At 43.8% G+C, this 22903-nt stretch overlaps 1 protein-coding gene across 1 annotated transcript in view; it reads right to left on the reverse strand.

Annotated features, from left to right (window-relative positions):
• Window positions 1-3117: 3117 nt before the first annotated feature.
• The window catches only part of CPB2 (carboxypeptidase B2), a 138065-nt gene continuing 118279 nt past the window's right edge, over window positions 3118-22903 (reverse strand). Inside the window, exon 11 of the mRNA XM_085621837.1 lies at window positions 3118-4213. Coding sequence (XP_085477963.1) covers window positions 4029-4213 — 185 coding nt within the window. The 3' untranslated portion in view covers window positions 3118-4028. The remainder of the gene's footprint in view (window positions 4214-22903) is intronic.

The raw sequence follows: 22903 nt of genomic DNA on the forward strand, positions 1-22903 counted from the left end.
TTTTCTGGCCGGATCGCGTTCGGTGCCCTTCCGACCCGGATCAGAATCGGCCCCTTAATATAATTACCAATCAATCAATTAATTACCAATTAATAAAAATGAATTACCAATTAATAATTATTTAACAGTAAATGAATTATCGATACCAAAAAATAAAAATAAATAATTGCTTAATTACAATTAAATTACTTCCCACCCTATTCCCCTATAAACCCACAACCCACTACAGAACTAAAACGCAAAATGTAATTAAAAATAATTAATAGTTCCTAAACATTATTAATTAATTTACTATTTTTAAATTACTTCCCACCCTATTTCCCTATAAACCCACAACCCACTATGGTACTAAAATGCATAATTTACTTAAAAAAACATTCCTAACGTCTAAAAAATGTATATATATATATATATATATATATATATATATATATATATATATATATAAAAACCAGTACAATACTTAACAAAAAAAACACATACATATAAAATACATAATAAAACACATAACACTAATATAAATATTGATATTAGTAACATCGATATTTTTGCTATCGATATTACTAACTATATTCTTGATTTCGATATGCTATCCCTACGATATTTTAAACTTGATATTACTGTAGGTCGATATTTAAAACTCGATATTTAGACTGTGCACCCCCTGAGACCACCAAATCAGCACTTTGCTACAACCAAGGACATTCTGCCTGGAAGAAGAGCTGCTGTACTGCTTCGTTGTGTTGGCCTGCTGCGTCTTGCCTGGGAGTGAGAAGGACTGGACATGCTTTCTACATCCTTGAACCCAAGTTTCCCCAAAGGTTTGTTGGCTTGTCCCCCGTTCTTGAAGTCTTAGGACCATCAAAGACTTCCTTCAACTCTGTTTCAGCTGCTAAGCTCTGGCAACTGTGAGTTCCGCCCTGCCAAGAGGTGCCAATCCAGTCCTGGGCCTTGAAAGTGGGTTCTGCAGCCGTTTTCCTGCAAATATTGACGCAGTGACAACTTTGCACCGATCGGAACTGACAGTGCCGATCCGAAGACATCCCTGCACAGCTAGACAATGATGCAGGACCGAACTGCAAAGTTCGATGACGATGCAGTGTCTATCCGGAGTCCCAATCGCTAAGCTCGACTTCGACGCATCTACCCGACTGTGTGAATCGGAACCAACGCATCGAGTCTTCGGCGCTGACGCTTGCTCCATCCAAGGTAATTTGTCAGCGGGCCCTGCATAGGTCCTGTAGCCAGCATGCCCTCCATCGCAATTGTCTTGAAACTTTAGATAATTAATAATTATGGATTTGCCGTATTTTTCACATAAACCATCATCTGATGTATAATCTGCAGATTTTAACAATTAAAAATGTGTTGCTAGCTCACAAAGTTCAAAAGTTACTTAAAATACAGCAACACGTGTTGCTGTGCAGTTGAAGGACCTTTTCAAAGGTTGACTGGTCACCTTTCTATTGTTTGTTGCTATATTTGGGTGTTAAACTGGTACCAGTAAGGTTCAGCCTATGCTCAGACAATGTTAACAAGAGAAACAAAAAAGGAGAAAATAATTACGTAAAACCGTCACACAGTGTGCTGTATTACACTGCACAATTTGCCTTTTTTTAGCTTAATTTAGTCCACCCTACTGCATATTCTGGCCCCTCCTTGCTGCATAATTCCAGTGGCTATGGCTATAACCAGTGTTTTGGGAGTCAAAATCGTGTTCCAAGTTTCTGGCATGCAGCAGGTGGATGTCTATGAATATGGAATCTATGATTTATTTGTACAACATACAGACATTAGGTAGGTCGGTTGCTAGAGGTCCCTTTAAATTAGGCCAATAGTGCGTTGGAGATCATCAGCTGTCCTTCACTCAATTTCTATCTATGCAATAACTCTGCCATTCATTTTCTGACATATAGGCAGCAAGATAACACTGCACAGGGCTGGGGCGACATGATGAAATATTGCCACCCACCAGTAATATCACAACTAAGAGGCCCATAAGGATGGCGGACAGACTTCCGTCCGCCTGCCACCCTAGCGGTGCTGGGACCTGCAGCCAGTGGTGCGGTGGTCCCGCACCGGCGGGGTCCCCCTGCCATACTAATATGGCGGGGGGGAATGGGTGGCAGGTGGGGAAGGATGTGGGGCGGATCGCCACCGCCATGCAGGCGGTGGCGATCCGCCCTACATCCTAATGGATAACTAAGGCTACTTCATTCAGGGAGGGAGATTTTTCACAACATCAAAAAGATACAGAAGCCTGGCTGACCTTGTTGGTGGGTGGCCTGTGCCTTCAGTTAAAGGTTGAAATGAATCATAAAATCAGCTTCCAAAAGGTCCCAGAAGATTTAGGACAGTGACAAAAATTCAGGGGCTAGATGTATGGCTCCCATAGATGGCTTTCAGTTTTAATTTTTTTGCTTATCAATTTCTGTATAACTTAAATTTTGATCTCATTGGAAGAATGACTCAGCATCAGGTGAACGTCATCATCCTAACTGTATCCCTTGTAAACAGTGGTCATCCTAATAACGACCAGCAAAAGTGCTAGGTGTACATACATGTTATTTCCTTTGTCTCGTTTGTATTAAGAAAACTGAACACAGTTATAGTCCAGTTTTATAAAATGGGCATAGTTCGTTCAAATCCATGTTGCTACATTTAATTCGTGTCAGCTGTGTTAGAAAATATTACATTTTTTTCACCATAAAGTCGTAGCCATTTTGCACGACAAAAGAGCAGCAATATTAAAATGACAACAAATACTGCACGTTGGCGTAGTAATTTATTGCCCTATAATATGGACATTTTAGGTCTGGCTAAAGACAGCTTTAGCTGCTGTTTACAAGTATAACCAGCGTCAAAGCTGACAATTGAATTTCACTCTCAACCTAGGTCTCTCCAATGATTTTACAAGCTACTAATGGGATTCTGGGGCAAGCTTATCTAGACATGCACTAGCATTGTGGAATGTTACTAAAGATATACAGAACGTTTGCCTATTACAGAAAGATACAGGTGCACTTTTATCATAAATTGTTTTCAACAGAATCATAAATACAACATGAATGTTTTTCCCAGTTGTAGAGCCTTCAAGCAAATGTTCAGTCAATGCAGTCATGTGACATACAACTTTAATACTGTAGGTACTGTATGAGAAGAAAGAACATGAATGTATTATATATTGGTATAGGTCGCACACATACATTATGCAGTAGAGCACCAAAAATGCAAAGAGAATGCAAGTTGGAATCGGAAAATCGCGTGTTAACATACTTTGGTTATATTGTCACTTTGACTTTTGTTTTCCCAGGTAGAGGATAATCTGTGGCATGTTTGTGGCTCTTGAATAATTAAAGCGGGTGGGTTTGGGTTGCCCTGTGCTTCCATGCTCTACATCAACTCGCTGTAATGCACCAAGGTGCCTGTGTCTCTCGTCTGAGGATGCAAAAAATAGGACTTGGAGTATTTTTCAAATGTTTGCCACAACAGTTTGCCTGTCGGTCAAACCGTGCTTGCCTCCACGTCATCACCGACGTCATAGGAAAGCTTCATGTGTGTCGTCTCTGAGCTGATGTAAGCGAACACATGCTATAGACGAGTATCCTGGTAGTCCTTCTGACATGTTGGAGGATGACCATGGGTAGCATTACCAGGGCAACCAAAAGTACTTACTGCACCTCTTCCTTGTGTCTTCTCCAGAAACTTTTCTCCACGCAAGGTGTTTGGAATTTAGAGATGTTACGTAGCAAGGACCCTTACAAACAAGTTTTCTTCTGCAGTGTTTCTGTTGATGTGTGCTAATATTACAATTAGAGTGGCTAGCTAGTGTAGTGAAGGCAGACTAAGCACTTTGCTCGAATAAATCTGTTGTCGGTACTCCCACCTCCCTTTTGGTAGTTCTCATGAAAAAGTAATTGAAACATAAGCAGGCACGTAGATGGAATAATTATCTGGCAACCTTATTGTTGTACAATTACCACATTTGTTATCACACATCTTAGCATGCGGTGCCCCATTTCAGTGCACTACAGTTGTCTGGCGATGTGAGTCGCGATTGTTTTGACAGCGGTAAGTCCTTCGCTACAGGTTGGCTTGATAAGTGCTGGAGGGAGGAGGAATCCATAGGTACCCTTGTCTCGAAGTTCAATAGTGAAAGAGTATTTGATCCCAAAGTCGTAAGCCCAGTCATCTGAACCTCCGGGAGCCAAATCTGTAAGATAAAACCATAGCCAATCATCACCTAACACGTCACTTGCTACGTTTTATCAATTATTTCAATAAATATAGCATTAAAAGACAAGCATTACAAGTACACAAGTCATCCACACGGTATCCATGCAAAGCATACTCAAAACAGTGCAATTTTATTTTCTGCATTATTATATACATAAAACAAAAGAGGAATGACAACTCAATACAAGAGAGAATTTTAACAAAACATACCATTAACTAATCTGAGTGCAAAGTGTTATGATCATAGTAAGTCATATGCTTCCAAAGGGAGAAAATAGAAAGAAGACAATTAAACAGTGCTGTTGAGCAAACATTGGTCTTAACCGAAAGTGCATGTGATGTTTGGTAACAATTATTTCATGCCTTGCCTACACACAAGCTGTAGCTGCCTATCTATGTATTTGTGTACTTGAATAGTGTTTACGTCTACCCTCTTCGACGACTGGCGTATTGTGTTCCTACAGTTTCAGAAATTGACATCAATCTGTGTCAACTACATTTTAGCACAGTCCAAAGGCGGGTGGCTCTCTCACCACAAGCTTTAAATGTTCTTCTAAAGCTTCTCCCTATGACACCCCCTCTTACCAGCTTTCGCGGTCTCTTCTGGCCCTCTTCTTTCCAAATAATGCTTTCTACCTCTCTTTCTGTTTCCCCCCCCCCTCTGCAGTCAATGCTCACTTTGTGTGAGCACTCTTTGCTGTCTCCGCCTCTCACTCATGCCCATTGTTCTGAGGAACCCACTTTTGTCACCCCCACTTGCTTTTGTGTTTTTCCACAGCATGGCGAACACCGCTACTGCAAAAGCCTTTGCAAAGGGAATAGCAATGGGTAGCCAACTATATGTGGTATTAATCTTATAATTGAGCTATTCCAAGACGAACATCATCTTGCATGCAACGCGACGTTCAATTTGGAATATGTACACATATAACAAGCATTGGCATAGCCAATTGGTCTCGCCTTTGGGACCTTTTTAGTGTTTAGTTAAAGCTATTGGCTATGCCAATGTGTTAAGGTTATGTTGTAGAGCAGTGTGGCTGCTGTCTATCATTTTGAAAAGTTATAATAAAAAAAAGTGGGTTCTTCTGATCCACTTCGCTAATGGAGTCCCTGACATTGTCTTTCTGGCTTATGATTATGTTAATGAACTCTGGTGTACATTGGCATTAAAATTGGTGGTGCAACAGCAATTTTGTCTGTTGGAGCGCTCCTTTACATTGGATTGTGGATGTTTTTGCCCCTCTGTCATTTATCCAATTCTATAGCCAGTGCATATATTTTTAGTCGCCCTCATTGTTAATTTAATTTATGTATTTTGTTGGGAAAGAGTTTATTTATATGCTAAACAGAGAGTGTTTAAATGGAAATTGTCTTATATATTTTTTTTTTACATGCGTTTGACTTTTAGTCTAAATGATGGATTGGGTAATTTCTAAAAAGATTTTAAAACATAAAACATCTCGAACAGAGGCACACGTAGATCATCTGTTAATTTATCGAGCTGTGGGCCCCATAGAACAAGCCTTGACAAAGGCAGTAATTTTGTATTTTGGCAAGCAAATTGTTTTTACTTGTGGCAGTAAGACACAAACACCAACTGTGGTATATGCGGATGTAACGCTTTCCTTGCATGCAGAGAATAGTCATAGTAAAGACTGCAGCACTGTGGGAAACATAGGTGCAGTATTGTTTGTTACAATTACAGTGTGTATCTCTGCTTTCCACAAGCACCAGTAACATTACACAATGACATATTCATATTTTTTGTAGACACGGGGAGCATAATCAGCAGCTCTGTTAAAGACATTTAGGTAATGTCCTGGCTGCCGATTACTCTTCCTGTGTCTACAAAAAAAATGAAACTGTAATTGTGTAATGTAACTGGTGCTCGTAGAAAGTGCTACAAATGTGAAGGCTTTCCTGTCACTGACTAATGCTGCTTGTTTAAAATGGCTTTCCACAAGCACCAGTAACATTACACAACAACATATTCATATCTTTTTAGACACAGGGAGATTAATCGACAGCTCTGTTAAAGACATTTAAGTAATGTCCTGAGCTGCCGATTAATCTCTGCGTGTCTTCAAAAAATATGAAACTGTAATTGTGTAATGTAACTGGTGCTTGTGGAAAGCACTATGATAATGAAACAAAAAGCCATCAGAGCGTGTCTCTGCAAAGCAAGCAGCTTGCAGACTGAGAGGACGTGGCTCAGACTTCGGAGCTGGGGATCCGTGTTCAAGCCTTGGAGTCAGTTCAACATCATGTGAATGATTGTGGGAAAATCTTCGCCCTAAAATGCACTCAAAAAAGCATTGATCAATATTGAAGGGGTGGTGGGGCCCCACACAAGCACTATTGTGGGAGGGGTGGGGTAGAGAGCACAGGAATAATTAAGTGGGCAGGCAAATGAGAATTAAACAGAAGGATTGAGCAGAGGCAGGCAGGAAAAAAACAAAACAAGCCCAATCCCACCTTAAAAGGAAGCCCAAACCAAACTATCCTACCCAAAAATGCCCAACTGGAGGCGAACATAAAAAAGTTCAAAAAGCCTAAATAAAAATAAAATACAAGCCACAGAGCGTGAGGCATGGCAGGGGAGGCAGCAGTAACTGTGGCATTAAGAGGGGATGGAATTAAGAATGCTATATTTAAATGTAAGCAGGTAGGGAGCTGAAGTTGAACACAGACAAATCAGTAAAAGAGCAGGAATCCAAGCAAAAAAATATTCCCCAAAGAACTGATAAAGAAACATAACGGAATGAGACAGTACTCCTCTGTGGGAGGAACAGAAGAGAGAAAGGAGGGACAGAGATGCAGGACTGACCACTAGCAAGCAGTTTTTAAAGGACATTGACATAGACAAATAAAAAGCAATGCCAAGAAGGGGGATGGACTTGAAGCCCACTGACTGATTACAGCAGGTCTCGAAGAGACAGCGCATGCACTGTCTAGCTCGACCTAACAAGAAGGGGGATGAACTTGATTCCCACTGACTGATTACAGCAACTCGCAAAGCGTGCTTAGAGCTTGCATATTTATTGCCGGCTATCTCTGGAATGTATCACCCGGTTAGCGCGTTATCAACAATGCGCATCGCCGAGGCGATGTAAATTCCAGAGATAGTGTGGATATCGCCGTTTTCCATGGTGGAAAACAGCGATATCCTAGATGATAGGGCCTGTGGTCTTAGCCACAGAATCCATCCCCCATGTTAAGTATGCCTTAGTCAGGAATTTAACAGACGTTAAATTCCTGCGTTAAGGCATACGTAACGCCATTTAAAAAATCGCTATCCTTCCTTGTTAATATCACGAAGCTGCCTTCGTGATATTTTCCCTGGTTGGTTTCACAGTCACGCCTACTTTGCATCTCATTAGCGATGCAAAGTTAGGCGTGCTGGAAACGGGCGCTAAGTCAGCAAAACACGCGATGGTGTGTCTTTGCTGATAAGGCCATGAAATTATCACCACTATTCGCCCGAAAATGGACGCAAAAAGTGCGATAATTTCATAGCGCCGCCTTGATAATATGCCCCTATAATTTCAAGATGGCCACCCATGAAGTGAAAACTATCTGCTTTGGCAATGATTGTTACCCGAGGCAGCACAGAGACCTTGAAAACAGGGCAGGTGCTCTGCCGCACAGAAGAGCACAAAGATCTTGAAGTCAGCCCTGTAGCATTGCAGGCAGCACAGAAGCCTCATGGGACCACTTACTCAGCAAGGACCAAGACAGAGGGATCAAAAGAAGGCAGAAGGCCTAATATAAATTGTAAGTGAATAACTACAGTGTTGTTTCAACACAGCCAAGCATAGACAATCATCAATGCAGCAGCCAGCACATGAGCAGAGTCAAGTATCGAATGACTTCAAAATTGTGGGGGCCTTTATTTATTTTTTGCATTTATTTTATTATCATTTGTAATGTGCAGCATTCACTGAGATTGCTTCTGAGCTCCACATACAAAACACTGAGACGTGTTAGTGAATGCACAATAGAAGCTCAGAGATATAAATAGAACAAATGCGCTTTCAGTTTCCTTCTCAAATTGGGTATGTCTGAAGGAGCCTGCACCACAGCGATGGGGCAAGGCAATCCACTGCTTGGGATCAATTACCTGATAAACCACCACTTCTCACAGTTGTGATAAATTCATGAAGAACATCACATATTTCCACTGTAGCTTGTTAAAACAGCTGACAACCATCACAATGTATTCACTAGTGTGATAAGTGTTCCTTCCCTTCAACTACCAAAATAAATTGAAAGCCATTTCTAGGCATTTGTAGTACATTTCTAAACAGTACAGGTAAGAGAATATGAATTTCCCGGAATGTTGAAAACAAACCATACACACATAGTGGTGGCCATTTTGTTTTTCTCTGTATGTATCTTGTGAAGTGGTAATTGCATTCATCAAAGAGTTTTTGCTGCGAGACTGCTTTCAAGAGAGAGGTTAATAGTATTTATCATTTTAGTGCAGAATACTATCTGGTTTATGTTGGGGGAGAAGTGTGGTACAAGTAAGGATTAGGGGTCCACCCCAGCATCGAACTCCTTCAAGCTTTGGTGACTCCTGTGCCTATATCCAACTACTGGTGGAAGCTGACTCTACTGATGGTCAAGAAGCCATTTTTACCTGAATTTTGCTGGGGTGATTTGCCTATTGGCTCCTACTCGTCAGTCTTTTTAGTAGTACATAACTGGGTATATGATGAGTGTGCATTTGAGTTTTTGTAAACATATGACATTGGATGGCTAAATTGGGATAATCCGTGTATGCATGCATCCCCTACAGGTGTATGGTGCTACAGAAGATTAGTATTAATCAGAGATAACTGTCTTCCTCTTTTCTGCATGACAAATTCTGCTATTTTAGATTCCCCCTCTGTCTAGTGATCACCATAAAGCCAAGTGCACTGGCTAGTTTATAATATACATTCCCCAGATGGACCTTTTGAGCACTGGCACAAATTAGGTCAAGGTGTCACCTGAGAGTGATCAAAACTTGAACAAAGATTTTGGCTTGGTAGCTTGGCCCATTGCCATTGGCCTCAAAGAAGAGACTGGGCTAAAGCCCCACCCTAGGCTCCTGTGCTTCATGCTCAGAGGGTTCAATATTTATAGCTAGTGCCATCCTTTGAAGGGGGAAAACTTCTAGACAACCCCCACATCTAGTTCTGGAAATTTCCTTCCTTCCCCTGCCCACGCTCCAAGTGGTCTAGGGTGAAAATAGACCGGTGTCAAGTTCCTTTGTGAGTGTGCTGGAGGCAGCCAGTTGAAATGAAAGTGGGGCAAGCAACAGCTCCTCACCTCTCACCCTGACAGGATGTCCCCATCCTACCAACACCTAGTCTCACTTTGTCTCACTGCCTGTGAGAAATACACAAAGGTCAACTGCCATCTTTTCACAGTTCTGTGATCCAGGACAAAGGCTGCAGGCACCAAAAGGTTGGCACAATAAAATGCCAGCTTTCTAAAAGAGGCATTTTCAGAATTGTGCCTTAAAATCCAACTTTTTTGTTTAAAGATGATTTCAAATTACAGTTCATTTGAGACAAAATATATTTCTATCTGTTAATACTCTAAAGGGCAACCCATGTTATCCTGTAAGAAATGTAGGCCTCACAGTAGTGAAAAATATATATGGGAGTGTTTCGCTACCAGGAGGTGTAATATTTTAAAACATGTGCCCTATCTTTTACATACAATACACCCTGCCCTATTGGCTGTTTGGGGCCTACTTTAGTGGTGATGTATATGTTTGGAAAAAAAAGGTTTAAGCCTGGCAAAAGGTTTATTTTTCCAGGATGAAATGTCAGTATAAAACTGCACACAGGCTGCAAAGGCACGCGCTATTGCTTTTGAGTGAACGCCACTTTTTCAAGGTTGCTGACCTGCCGTGAGGGGAACGGCGCTTTGTGAAGCTCCTACCTCGCTGGTGGGCTGCTACTCGACGCGTGGGGAGAGGAATACGAACTACATCCCCCAGGATCCTCTGTTACGGCCGCCGCCGCCTGCATCATCAGGCTGCGCCCGGGGGGGTCAAAAGGCTGCCTCAGAACCCGCAGCGCGGGACGCGCGCGGGCCGCGCCCGGGCAAAGCCCGGGCCAAGGGCGGGCCCGTCCTTGCCCGTCCCTGACCGAATCTGACTGGGCTGGGCCACCCCTCTAACGCTGCTGCTGTTGGTGTGCGCACAAGGTAGAATGGCGCTGTTAAGCTGATTGGATAGTTTCTAAGGTGTTCATTCTATCTTTTCTGTTTGCCCCTAGAGGACATTAATTTATAAATTTGTATTGGCGTAGCAAATTATTGTCATCAAACTGACCCCATCCAGGTTCCCCATTATATTGGACTTAGTATTGTGTATATATAGAGCATGATGGCGGCTAAAGGGAAACGCACTGGTGGGTGTGGGTCTGTGACCGGGACTCTTGATCATTTTATTACTAGAGCTGTATCAGTTCTAGAACACGAACTAGCTATAACTGAGCGACGTCTGTCCACAGAGTTAATGCAAGCCAGACGTTCATCACTGGGAATTCTGGCACTGGCAAAATCCCCTTTGAATCTAGCAGGCCAGGACAAAGATGACTTAGTACAACAGGAGAACCCTGGGGTTAGTACTACTATATCGCAGATCTGTGGAGAAGTGAATGACGCTCCTGGTGATTCTGGTGATCCTGCCATAATAATAGGTAGTTCTCTTAATATCCCTAAACCCGCTTCTACCTATCCGCAAACAAGGGCTAGCAGAAAAGCTGTAAATCCTCCCAACCCCAAGAGAAAAAGAGTAGGGTTGTCCCAGGGAGGGAGAAAGGCGAAGCATTCTAATGTTTCGGAAAACTCTCCCATGGGGGTGATACAGGACACTGATCATTTATCTTTGGGTGAGAATAGTATTAGGCATATAGATCAGCCCCAATTGAGTAATCTGCTTCCCGAGATAGAGAAAATGGTCCGTTCTTTGCTATTACCACTCTTAGAAAGGGTCAAGATGGTTAGTGAAAAGGTTGAACGACTAGAACAAACTGTCTTAGACAATTTTTGTTCACTTAAAAATGTCATCAAATTAGCTACCAAGGACAGGGATAATTCCTTTGGGGTGTCTTCTTCTACTACCCCCGCTTTGCCACTGGGGTCTTCTGTTCATGAAATAACGACTAGGGTTAATCCTGAGGCAGTTCTCCCCAACGCTTTGGCTAGTGACAGTTCTACTAATCAACGTGTTGGCCATGTAGGGGACTGCCCTACGAGTGTGTGCAGTACTAATACTGAAAAAAAGAACGTGAGCAAGGGAGGAATTGTGGAACCTGGGGCTAAAACCAGTATATTCTCCAGGGCTCATATACATCTGCCCCCTGCTTCTACTCCCTATGTAGCTGTATTGACAGGTGTCCCCGAACTAAAAGAAGGTGTATTGGAATCCTGTCAGCAACTCAAAAACAAAGTTATTTTCTGGTTAAACAGGAACAGACCGATCCCGAACTATTTGGACGGAAAGATCCTCTTCTCAAGACGTTTCCGGGGACTCTATTATCGTTAACTTTGAAGATAGACGTATAGTGCACCATATTTGTGACCATCCGTCGGCTTGCGATCAGTCGAAAATTGGGGTTCATGATTTAGGGTACTTTTACAATTTCAATCCCAATATTCCTGCAAGATCTGGTCCTGTTTGGAAAAATTGGGAAGCGAACGACTCGTGTTACTCAGTAGCTCTAGCTTGACCAGCGTCTGGGGCGCCGTTTTCTATTATATCTTCCAACTCAAGCATTTCTACTGGAGAGTCTAAGACTAATGAAAATGTATACAATCGCCCTGTCACCGGGATGACCGAAGTAATAGATGTACCAATCCCTAAACTGACCGGGGAAATGCAAAATGGTGTTGAGCAGACTTGTGCTGACCCTGCACACGTTCCTGCCTATGGAAGGGTGAGGGGATCAATGGTCTCTTGGAATGTTGCAGGCTTGAAGTCAAAAATGGACTCCCCGGAATGGTTAGCCTATATAGGCGGCTTTGACGTCTGCCTCTTTCAGGAAACCTGGTCCTGTGAGCCCCAGTTGATGCAAGGTTTTTTTAACCTCTGTGTCCCCGCAATCCAGGGTCTTAGGGGGCGCCCAATGGGAGGCCTGGTAACTTGGGTTCGCCAGGATATATTCTTAGGAGCTTGTGCAGTCTTAACTAAGTCTGATGATATCCTGCTAGTCAGGTTATCACTTGGCCCCCTGGGTGACCTGGATATTTACAACTTGTATTTGAGAGACCCCAATAGGACGGGTTCCCAGGTTTTGGCCCATTTAGTTTCCCTTATAGACCAGTACTCGGGTGAGAGGCGAGTGCTTGTCGCTGGGGATCTGAACATTACCTTTGAACCACTCTTGGATCCCGATTCTGGGTGGGGTGTTGACCCTGTGGAAGATCAACTATGGGGGGTACCTGTGCTTGATCTTAGTCCAATAAAAAGGTGGTCTGAGATTATTATTCAGGTCAATGCTTTCTGCTATGAGTATGGGTTGAGGGCCCTGAATGGGAGGACGCCAGGTGATAAACAAGGGGCCAAGACATTCGATAACGGTCGGCACTCCAGTAGGATTGATTATGTTCTATGTAGCTTGAAATTATGGCAATCTGTTCTGGATATGGTGGTTGAGGCTAGAGCCGAGAGTGACCACAACCCTATTTGTGTAACTCATCAATGGTGGTCTAGTAACCACCTAGCAACCGGGGAGATGGATCTGAGACCACCTGAAGTAATTTCTACAAACGATATGCGTAGACTTAAGTGGCGTGAGCTCAAGTCTAATAATCTGGCTATTGCTGATATAGACAAGAAATTAGCTGGTGCCATTGTGGAGCTCGAGGGTAAATTAAATTATGAGCCATGCAGTGCTGAAGTCACTGAAATTCATGATAAGTTGTTTGTTGAAATAGGCTCGTATTTTTTGAGGCCCATGAGGAATAAGAACAAGGCCCCAACTAAGAGAAATAGATGGTATGATGACACCTGCAGGCAATCTAGGGCCAATCTGACTATAGCTTTGTCTAGTGGACGAAAGGATTGTGTTCATTCTGCTAGATTATCATACAAAAAAGCTGTAAGAATGGCCAAAAAGAACTGGGACGAACAACGTTGGCTTGATTTAAAAAGTGATTGTCGCTCTAGAGATTCCCGGTTATTTTGGAATATTCTCAAGTGGGACAGAGGTGGGCGGCCTGATAGTCCTTCCAATTATGTCTCACAGATGGAGTGGGTCCATTATTTTAAACCCCAATATGCCTGTAATCTCTTGTTTAACTTTGCATGGGTTCCAAACTATGCTTTTTTCTCCCAGGGTCCCTTTTGTATTCAAGATGCCAAGCAGGCCCTGGGTACGGTTACCAGTGGACGTGCTCCTGGCCAGGATAGGGTTCCTTCGGATGTTTTTCTCCATGTTTTTCTCCACAACAAACTAATTGGAGCAAGTATATAACCCTATTGGCTAATGCTGTGGCTGTAGGTGCACCAGTTCCTAAATCGTGGAGGGGGGCTGTCATCATCCCTGTATTTAAGAAGGGTGATAGGGCACTCCCAGGAAACTATAGGCCAATTAGCCTTATAGATTCTATACAGAAGGTGCTAGGGAGGATGGTCCTGAATCAAATCCAAGAGTGGATTGATGATAATAATATTTTGTCCCCCTTTCAAGCAGGCTTCCGTAAATCAACCAGCACGGTGGACCAAGTCTTCCGCTTTGTCCAGCTTCACTGGAGGGTGGTGACATTGGGCAAGGGCAGTCTCTACGCAGCTTTTGTTGATCTAAGAGCTGCCTTTGACCTTGTACCTCGCCACCGGTTGTGGGCAGTCCTGGAGAGACTAGGTCTCCCCAAAGAAACTTTGACACTGGTTATGCGGTTGCATGAGTCCAACTATGCTAGGATACAGTGGGGTGAGCCAGGTGAGGACACCCCTGAGTTCCCGGTTGAGCGTGGTGTGCGACAAGGTTGTACTATGGCACCCACGCTCTTTTCACTCTACATCAATGAGATAGTTGATCTCATGCTCTCTGTAAATACCGATGCTCCAAGGTTGGCTGGTGTTTCCATCCCTATACTAATGTTTGCAGACGATACGCTTATCGTATCTAGAACATCTAATGGTCCTATTGGCTGTTTGGGGCCTACTTTAGTGGTGATGTATATGTTTGGAACAAAAAGGTTTAAGCCTGGCAAAAGGTTTATTTTTCCAGGATGAAATGTCAGTATAAAACTGCACACAGGCTGCAAAGGCAGGCTAAGACATGTTTTAAAGGGCTCCGTAAGTTAGTGGCGCAACAATTGCTGTAGCATTTAATTTAAAAGTCCTAGGGACATGTAGTACCACATTACTAGGAGCTTATAAGTAAATTAATTCTGCCAAGCAGGGATAAGCTGATTTTATCTTGTTTAAAGGAGAGAGCTGAAGCTACTAGGCTACGTCCTTAGTATAGCTCCATCTCATTTTGTAACTTAATGTTCCAATAAAAACTGATGCCAAATGTTCAATCGTGATATAACAATAGACAGAATACTTGTAGATTTGCTAAAGGAAAGGGATGTACATTTACTCACATGATAAAATAGCATATTATAAAAAAAAGATAGGAATTGCCATAAAATAAGTAGCCGGAGGGTGAACCATCCTTCTGGGGGTCACTCCCAGGTACCTTCTTATGGACCTTGGTGCTGAGCCAGCTGTCACCTACTTGGCAAGCTCCCTCAGGTCAGTAAGCTTGCTATCCACTAGGTATTGGAGAAGCTCTGTAAAACTACTGCTGAACATGTGCTCTCTCTGCCAATCAAATTGTACAGCCCCTTGTAATCACTTACACCACTGCCTTCAATCAACCAACCAGTGCCTTGCAAAAGTGATCCACAAAAACACCCAGATCTAATGGAGAAGCTTATGGCTGTCCCTAAATGCCTGCCTTTGTCTCTCCGGGGTGAAACCATACTTCCTGACAAGGGTGTACTTCATGAGTGTTTACCTCATCCTGTCTCCCTTCTCTAGGGCTAACAGTGTACGGCTCCCTTCACTATTAATTTGCCTCCAGAGACTGGTCCCCCAATACCACTCAGGGCCCTATGCATCTCCAGGGCAATCGCATAGTCCTCAAACCACTTGAAGATACAAACTCCCACAACATAGGCACCAGGTACATAGGGATTTGGTCTCTCCAATCCCCACTGGGGTATCACTGGCACCATTAATGCTGGACTCAGAGGCTTGTATTGATTTTATGTACAGCTCTTTAAAACTCACTTCATAAATAACAAAATCGTTTTTTCTTCCAAGGCCCTATCAGCCTCAGCATTTTTCCTTGCCAAGGCTCTCTCTGCCACAGCCTTTCTCTCCCCTGCTGCCTTCTGAGCAGCCGCCTCGTCCTTGGCTGCCTCCATTTTTTGTTTAGCCATCCATGGGCCCTCCTCTCTCCCCTGTGGCCACAACCAGCGGGTTGTCATCCTTCACTTCCATTTCCTCATCTTACTCCTGAGCTGTGGCTTGTAAGTGGCAAGCCTCCATCCACTATTCCATGATAGTGGTTCTACAACTATCAAACTTGAACACCATAATGGACATAATCAATCAATCTGAAAGTGCAGCCTATCACCCATGAGGGTATCCAGGCACTAATACACATACAAGTGTGATGAATGGACCACGCAGGTACATATACTTAGTTCACATATACATACACAAGCATCAATATGGGTGTAGCTATCTCAGGGCATCTCCTTACATGAAACAAGATTCCATTCCTCGTACAGTATGGTATGCTGCTGTAGGAAGACAGCCAGGCTGCACACCAAGGCCAATGCCAATCCCCAGCCTGAGGACATGGCCCTGGATTTCCAGGGCAAGCCTCAATCAGTTGGAATTGTCTGAGTCTCAGGTCATCAAACATATCATGTTGACATATAGATCTTACAGCACATCATGTCAGTGATGACCGAGGAACAAGAAGCAGAAGTTGCACAGCAAACCAAAGTCATTGTCCTCAGACATGTCATAAAACATTTCTGAACTTAGCTGCATAACACAATTCTCACTTAAAAATGTACAAAAAGCACACATTTATGGTGAGGTGAAACTGTAATGACTAAAGTAAATGAGGTGCTCCACATGCCTTGGTAGCTCCCTTCTACCTCTCTAAGCCCAACTCACTAGGCTTGAATGTACTATCGTCCCCTTACCCTAATCCCAGCACACCTGTCCATTGGCAGCTCCAGCTCACCCGCACCATAACTGACTCATCTGGTTGCTGAACTAGCCTAACTCCACCTCTACCTTAAAGCTTGACAGAATATCAGAGCACTCATTACTAGTTATTTGCAATGGGTTCACCTGGTGTGCCCAGGAGTAGGGGAGTATGGGTCATATGGCAAGAGTAGGGGCATCTGAGAAAAAAAAGTTAAGAGGAGAGTGAGGTGGATCAGATCCTGACGTTTGCAACAGGGTCAGTTCTTGCCACTCCAGAAGCTTTCCCTGGCTCTCTAAAGAGCCGTTGTACAATCAGCCAGTTGATTGCTAGAAGCTGTGAGTATGTGCATGGCATGGCATAGGGCCCTTCCTCGATGACTATGTTGTGCCCATGGCACTCGACAGACCTGACCTCCTCCATGAGAACATCCATGATCTACGTCTCCATGTCTGCAACCGAAATGCAAGGAGGTAGCACTCTGAAGTTCGTTGCTCAACAACGACACCTGGCCTTTTTCAAGAGTGGTCATTCTCAGGGAAAGTTCCTAGAGGGGATTCTGTAAAGATGCTGGCAGAGGCATATTTTAATTTTCAACAGCTGTAACTTAGGGGCACTGTGGTGACCAAATCCTTAACACCCTCTGAACCTATTGAGTTATTCCCTGTAGTCTCTTCTCTGGGAGGGCAGGGAGAGCATTTGTAGACTGCAGGTGTGTCATGGCAAAATTGCAAATTTAATTGGCACTCCAATAGTGGTGCCAGCAGCAGTGGTGGTGATGGCGATTCTGGCAGTGGTAATGGCAACAATGACGTGGTAACTTGGAGGGGTGGCATTGGGTGCAGATAGCTGTATGGTCCCTCATCCCTATCTATGGCCTCTGACTGAGAATGCTGGGTATCCCCTGCAGTGGCATGCTGTGATCACTTTGTGGTGTGTGTGTAGACACACCCTCACCCTGAGGTCCTCGAGTAAATGTGGCAGAAAAACTGGCTTTAGGGAAATGCCATTACCACACAATCATGGTCTTATCCCCAGGAAACATGGGGACCAACTGGTGATACCACACAGTATCCTACTTTCCTCTATATTTCCACCATAGATATCCCTCCAGGTGCCACATGGAATTACATGAGTGAAGACAAATCCCTTGGGCAGGCACAATAAGGGCTGAACTTTGAATCTCAAAACCTGCACACATTTCTGTTTGTGCATAGGCCTGTGCATACTGTCCCACCCAAAAAAGTGGAAGTCTGTTTTTATGTATAGCGTTAGCCGAGACCTTTTGATTTTACTAAAAGTATATGTATAATATACTAACAGAGAGGGACTTTCAGCCACATCTTGTATCCATTGGCCTGATGTTGTATCATTCACATTTTCCTCCCACTCACTATAGCCTACAGCATGGGGCAGTGGGTCAGACTACTTTAGCCACTGGCTAACTTCACTTTGAGTAGCTGCATTTTGCTCTTTCACAAGGAGCATATTGGCACACAAGGTAGTTCCATTCAGCCCAAGTGTTTTTGTTTTTACTTTATTATTACTTTAGTATTGCCTTTGTGGTTGGAGCCTGATGTGATAGCAGAACACTTAGGGCTCATTCCAGTTTAATCAGATCCCATGTCCTGCTAATGGTGTTGTAAATTCTTTTTGGGGTGGCCTTAGTTTGTCTGACTGCTGCTGTTTCACAGCATACCAGATTGCATCCTTTTGAAATTATTCTTTATAAGATTAGACTCTCTTTTTATATGCATGCAACAAAGTGCATATATAACTACACTTGTGTATGTCATACTGGAATGTATTTTAATTGAGGACTACAGTTATACTAGTAGGCCAATTTAGGCTGCTTGTCCTACTTGTATGGCTTTCTAGTTTGTTATGTATCTATCTATCGCTCTATCTGCCTGTCTGTCTGTCTATCTATCAATCCAGAGCAACCTTCTCTATATATATGTAACCATGTATATTTAGCTACCTATCTTTGCAATCATCTCCAGGAAATTGTCTATCTGTTTATGTGCCTATCTATCGATCATTCTTGACCAGGAAGGAATGAAGAACGTGGCAGCCTGGATGAAAGACAGCTGCTTGAAGCTCAAATCAGAGAAGACCGAGGTCCTCATCCTCGGATCCTGCAACTCCGCCTGGGACAACAACTGGAGGCCCTCCGCCCTCGGGAATCCACCCACTCCTACTGACCAGGCACGCAACCTCTGCATCATCCTTGACTCCTCCCTCTCCATGAACCGCCAGATCAACGCCGTCGACTCCACCAGCTTCAACTGCCTGCGCATCCTCCACAAAACCTTCAAGTGGATCCGCCCCGACTGCAGAAAGACCGTCACCCACGCATTCATAACCAGCAGACTGGACTACGGCAACGCCCTGTATGCCGGAATCAACAAAACCCTACTACACAGACTATCCAGAAAGCAGCTTCCAGACTCGTCCTCGGAACTCTGCATCACGAACACATGACCCAACACCTGCGAGACCTCCACTGACTCCCCGTCGAGAAAAGGGTTACCTTCAAACTCCTCACCGACGCCTACAAATCCCTCTACAACATCGGACCCAAATACCTCAACGAGAGAGTATCCTTCCACGCACCCAAGAGGAACCTCCGCTTCGCCGACCTCGCCCTGGCAGAGGTCCCCCGCATCCGCAGAAACAGAATGGGCGGGGGAGCTTTCTCCTACATCGCAGCCAAGACCTGGAACGAGCTCCCCGTGAACATCAGATGCTCGCCAACCCTGCACACCTTCAGGAAAGACCTCAAGACCTGGCTCTTCGACTGATCCGGAGCTGTCCCCCCCCCCCCCCAGCACCTTGAGACCCTCAGGGGTGAGTTGTGCGCTATATAAACCCCTGATTGATTGATTGATTGATTGATTGACTCTATCTGGCTATGCAACAGTTTATCTGTACAATCCTTTCCGTCTTTGAAAGTCTCTCTATTGATCTATCTTTCAATCTATTTGCAGTACATATTTACAGAAAGATTACAAAAAAGCATTAGTCAAGAGGCTGGCAACCGACGCCAAACCCCCATATATTGTTTTGCTATTTCTGGTGTTAGCCGATGGTGGTCACTATTTGTTTCCTTTGTGCAAATCTTGTGACCGGCAGGATTATACAGGTAGTCCTGAACAGGACACAAGCATTGACAAATCCTCGTTGACCTATTGGCTTTACCAATGCTTTTTGCTGATGCGCGGAAGTATCAGACAAAAAAAAGTAATAAGAGAAGGAAAAAAGATGTAAGGAGGAATGCAGCTGCCTCAGCTGGTGCATGCATGTGTGATTACAAATGTATGCCGATGTGTTATGACACTTACTTATACCAGCCAAATGATGCTAGAGACATTTTTTATTTGCCGATCCATGATGGCTGACACCACTTGAGTCAGCAGATTAAAAAATATATATTTGTGTAAATTCAATGTTTACAATGAGGAGCAGCCCTGAAGCAAATGGCAGCTGCCAGGCCACCCAATAAGAAAAAATGAAAAACTTTTTCTGAAAGGCCAATGAGGGGTGGGCTAGCAACAGAAGTGCAGGTGAGGAAAAAAAGGGGATTGGCTGGGAGGATGAGGGAGCAATGGAGGAACAGAAGTGTTATTTGGAATGCGGGCTGGCCTGGCGGCACATGGAAGCTGCTGGGCCCTCCCAAAATGAGTAAAGCAGTTTATTTCAATAGTCACACAGCCTTAAGCATACACAAATTATAAACAGAATAGTGCAAATAATCTTCAAATGCTGATTATCATTCTTAATCAATCTTGAATCTTTATTGTTCTTTGCCCATTCACAACATGTGTTTAGTCGTTTTGGGCATCCTGCCCCAAGACTTCGTCAGGGCTCGAAATGAAACGAAAAAGCCTCAATTTTATATGAGCCTAACATTTGTCCTACAGTGAGAAGCATCACACTGTGTCATCGTGTGTTTATTTGTATGGCCAAGAAAATGTGGCCATAACGTGGAAACCCATGCACCACTGATGCGTGAACATGAATTTGGCACATACAACTAACTACAGAGAATTATGATCAAATATAAACAATCAAATTTTGGGTAATTTAAGAAAACAATCATACATATATAGCCCCTTGTGTTTAATGCCGATTGAACCTCCGTCAATAAAGAACCCTCAATGTGCTCATACTAAATCCCACTAGCACTGCCATAACTGTGTCTTGACCTATTAATAAGACACATGGCCCAAGATAAAATCACACCACCCTGTGTCTGGGGAAAATAAAAACATTAAAGTGTCACCAAAATTCTACACGCTATAGACAAACCTGTCTCCTATCCACTAGTTCTGTAAATAAGATTGGAAACAAATTATAGTCCAAATAAAACCACCACACTCTCTTTGTATTCAATCTAAATCAAGACTTCCTACCTCTCGACTGGTACGTTTTCACTGCCCATCACCGCCAGGGAAACCCTGGCTGTAGGGGACTGTGAAAACTGCCAATGGTCCCCTCGCCATGGGCGAGGACTCGCATGGTGAATATTCTCTGTGTTATCTTCAAAAAGAAAATCCCGATTCGGGATTTACTTTTTGAAAATGAAAAAGAAAACAGTTTGGTGCACGGCTCCGTCATGTTGACAGAGCCGTACACTAAACTTAAAAGAAAACATTGACAGGAACCAATGTTCATTTCTCAGTTTCGCGGGCAGCACCTCCGTCAGGGTGACTGAGTAATTTACTCAGTGTCCATGACAGAGAAAGGGGCCTTCTGCCCAAAAAAGATATCACGCCTTAAGTGAGCAGCTATGCAACATGGAGAGCAGTATGAGCAGCTGCTTAATCCTAGTTGGTATCCCAGATGGTCTTGCAATTTTCATGCAAACTTACAGTTATGTTGGCAAGACATCAGAAAAACAAGAGGTCTACTAAAAAAAGATGGTTGCAGTTCAGGGGGTGTTTGAGTAGCAGCTGTAATGCCAGATTTTTTGCCAACATGTTAACTGTAATTGTTTTCTTCTCTATCTGGTACTGAAAACAGTTTTTTCTTTTCGAAAACAGAAAACCTCCTTTTAAGTGAAGTTTAAGTCAGGTTGCAGTTTAGCACTGTAATCAGGGAGTTTACATTTTAATTTACACTTACCTTAAAAAAACTTCAAAATATTTAAAAAGAATTGAGCACTTATACATTTGTTCTTTATGTTGTTCCACATGTGGGTGTTCCTAACATATGTGACAGGAACGCTCATCTAAAGTCATCTGATATCATATAGGAAGTGAGGTGGTGACCTGTGTAAAAGGTATATGAGAGCTAAAGTCATGATTACTGATAGGTAATAATCTTTGCTCTGAGTTCCAATGTGATTTGAAAGCAGGCCCATATTACTGATGGGTTGCACTGCCCTAGGCAGCGCAGTCACAAACTCATGCCTGCCCTAGGGCAGCACATTAGTGGAAGGTTGTTTGAACCACCGATCCACCGCTCACTTTGCAGGTGGCAACGTGGTCTGTATTACAAAGAGGGACAGAGATCCTCCTGTAGGCGGTAGCTTTGAGTAACTGCTCCAACCTGCAGTGGGATACAGGGGTTTCCATATGGAGCCCTTCCACCACCTTTGCAAGGGGTGCCTTGTGGCGGGGGGGCACACTGACTGTGCACCACCTCTGTATGGCCTACTGTTGGTGCACATTCTGATGGCTTCTTAGCTTCTGTGCCAGCTAAATTAATGTGGTGTCGGCACAGAGACTAGGGACCTTATTACTAGTACGGTGGGCCATACGACCGCCGTACTCTTGGTCGGCAGTCCGACCACCACCACACTGCGGCACCATGCACTGCATCAGGAGTGTGGTGGTTGGATAGCCACATGACTGCCGCCTCCACCAGGATTCAGGATCCCGTGGTGTGGTGGTGAAGGTCAAGCATAGTAATATCATTAGTTACCCAACCACCACCTTTCCATGGAGGTGAGGCCGCCATAAAAAGGGTGGCATTGAGGCAACTAAGAAGGCCCTAATAGGCCCTCCTGCCGCTCCTGGGGGTGCATCCGGAATTTTCACACCCTCTTCCTGCCCGGTGTGGAATGGATGTCACACCATGCAGGAAGGTGCAGTTAGCACTCTGACAGCAGCGGTCTGCATGTACTTCTGTGAACCTAACACACTGCTGCTGTTAGACCACAGCAGGACTGCAGGCCAGACCAAGATTGAAGTCTTAATCTGGTGGGTGGCAGCACCACAGCTTTGGTGGACCTACAGGGATGGCGCAATACACTGCCCGCTGTAGAAACGCCAACGTCGTAATAACTCCCAAAGTGTTTCCTCATTTGCATGGGCCCACCTCCGTTCAAATGAGAGATGATGCCCTTGATATTGCGCTGGCACCACATGTTTACGGCGTTTTCTGCAATACTAAAGTACTGCAGGAGTGCAAAAAGCAGACACGTCTGCCAATGCTTC

The sequence above is a fragment of the Triturus cristatus genome, chromosome 8 (assembly GCF_964204655.1).
Source record: "Triturus cristatus chromosome 8, aTriCri1.1, whole genome shotgun sequence".
In the NCBI taxonomy this organism is placed as follows: domain Eukaryota; kingdom Metazoa; phylum Chordata; class Amphibia; order Caudata; family Salamandridae; genus Triturus; species Triturus cristatus.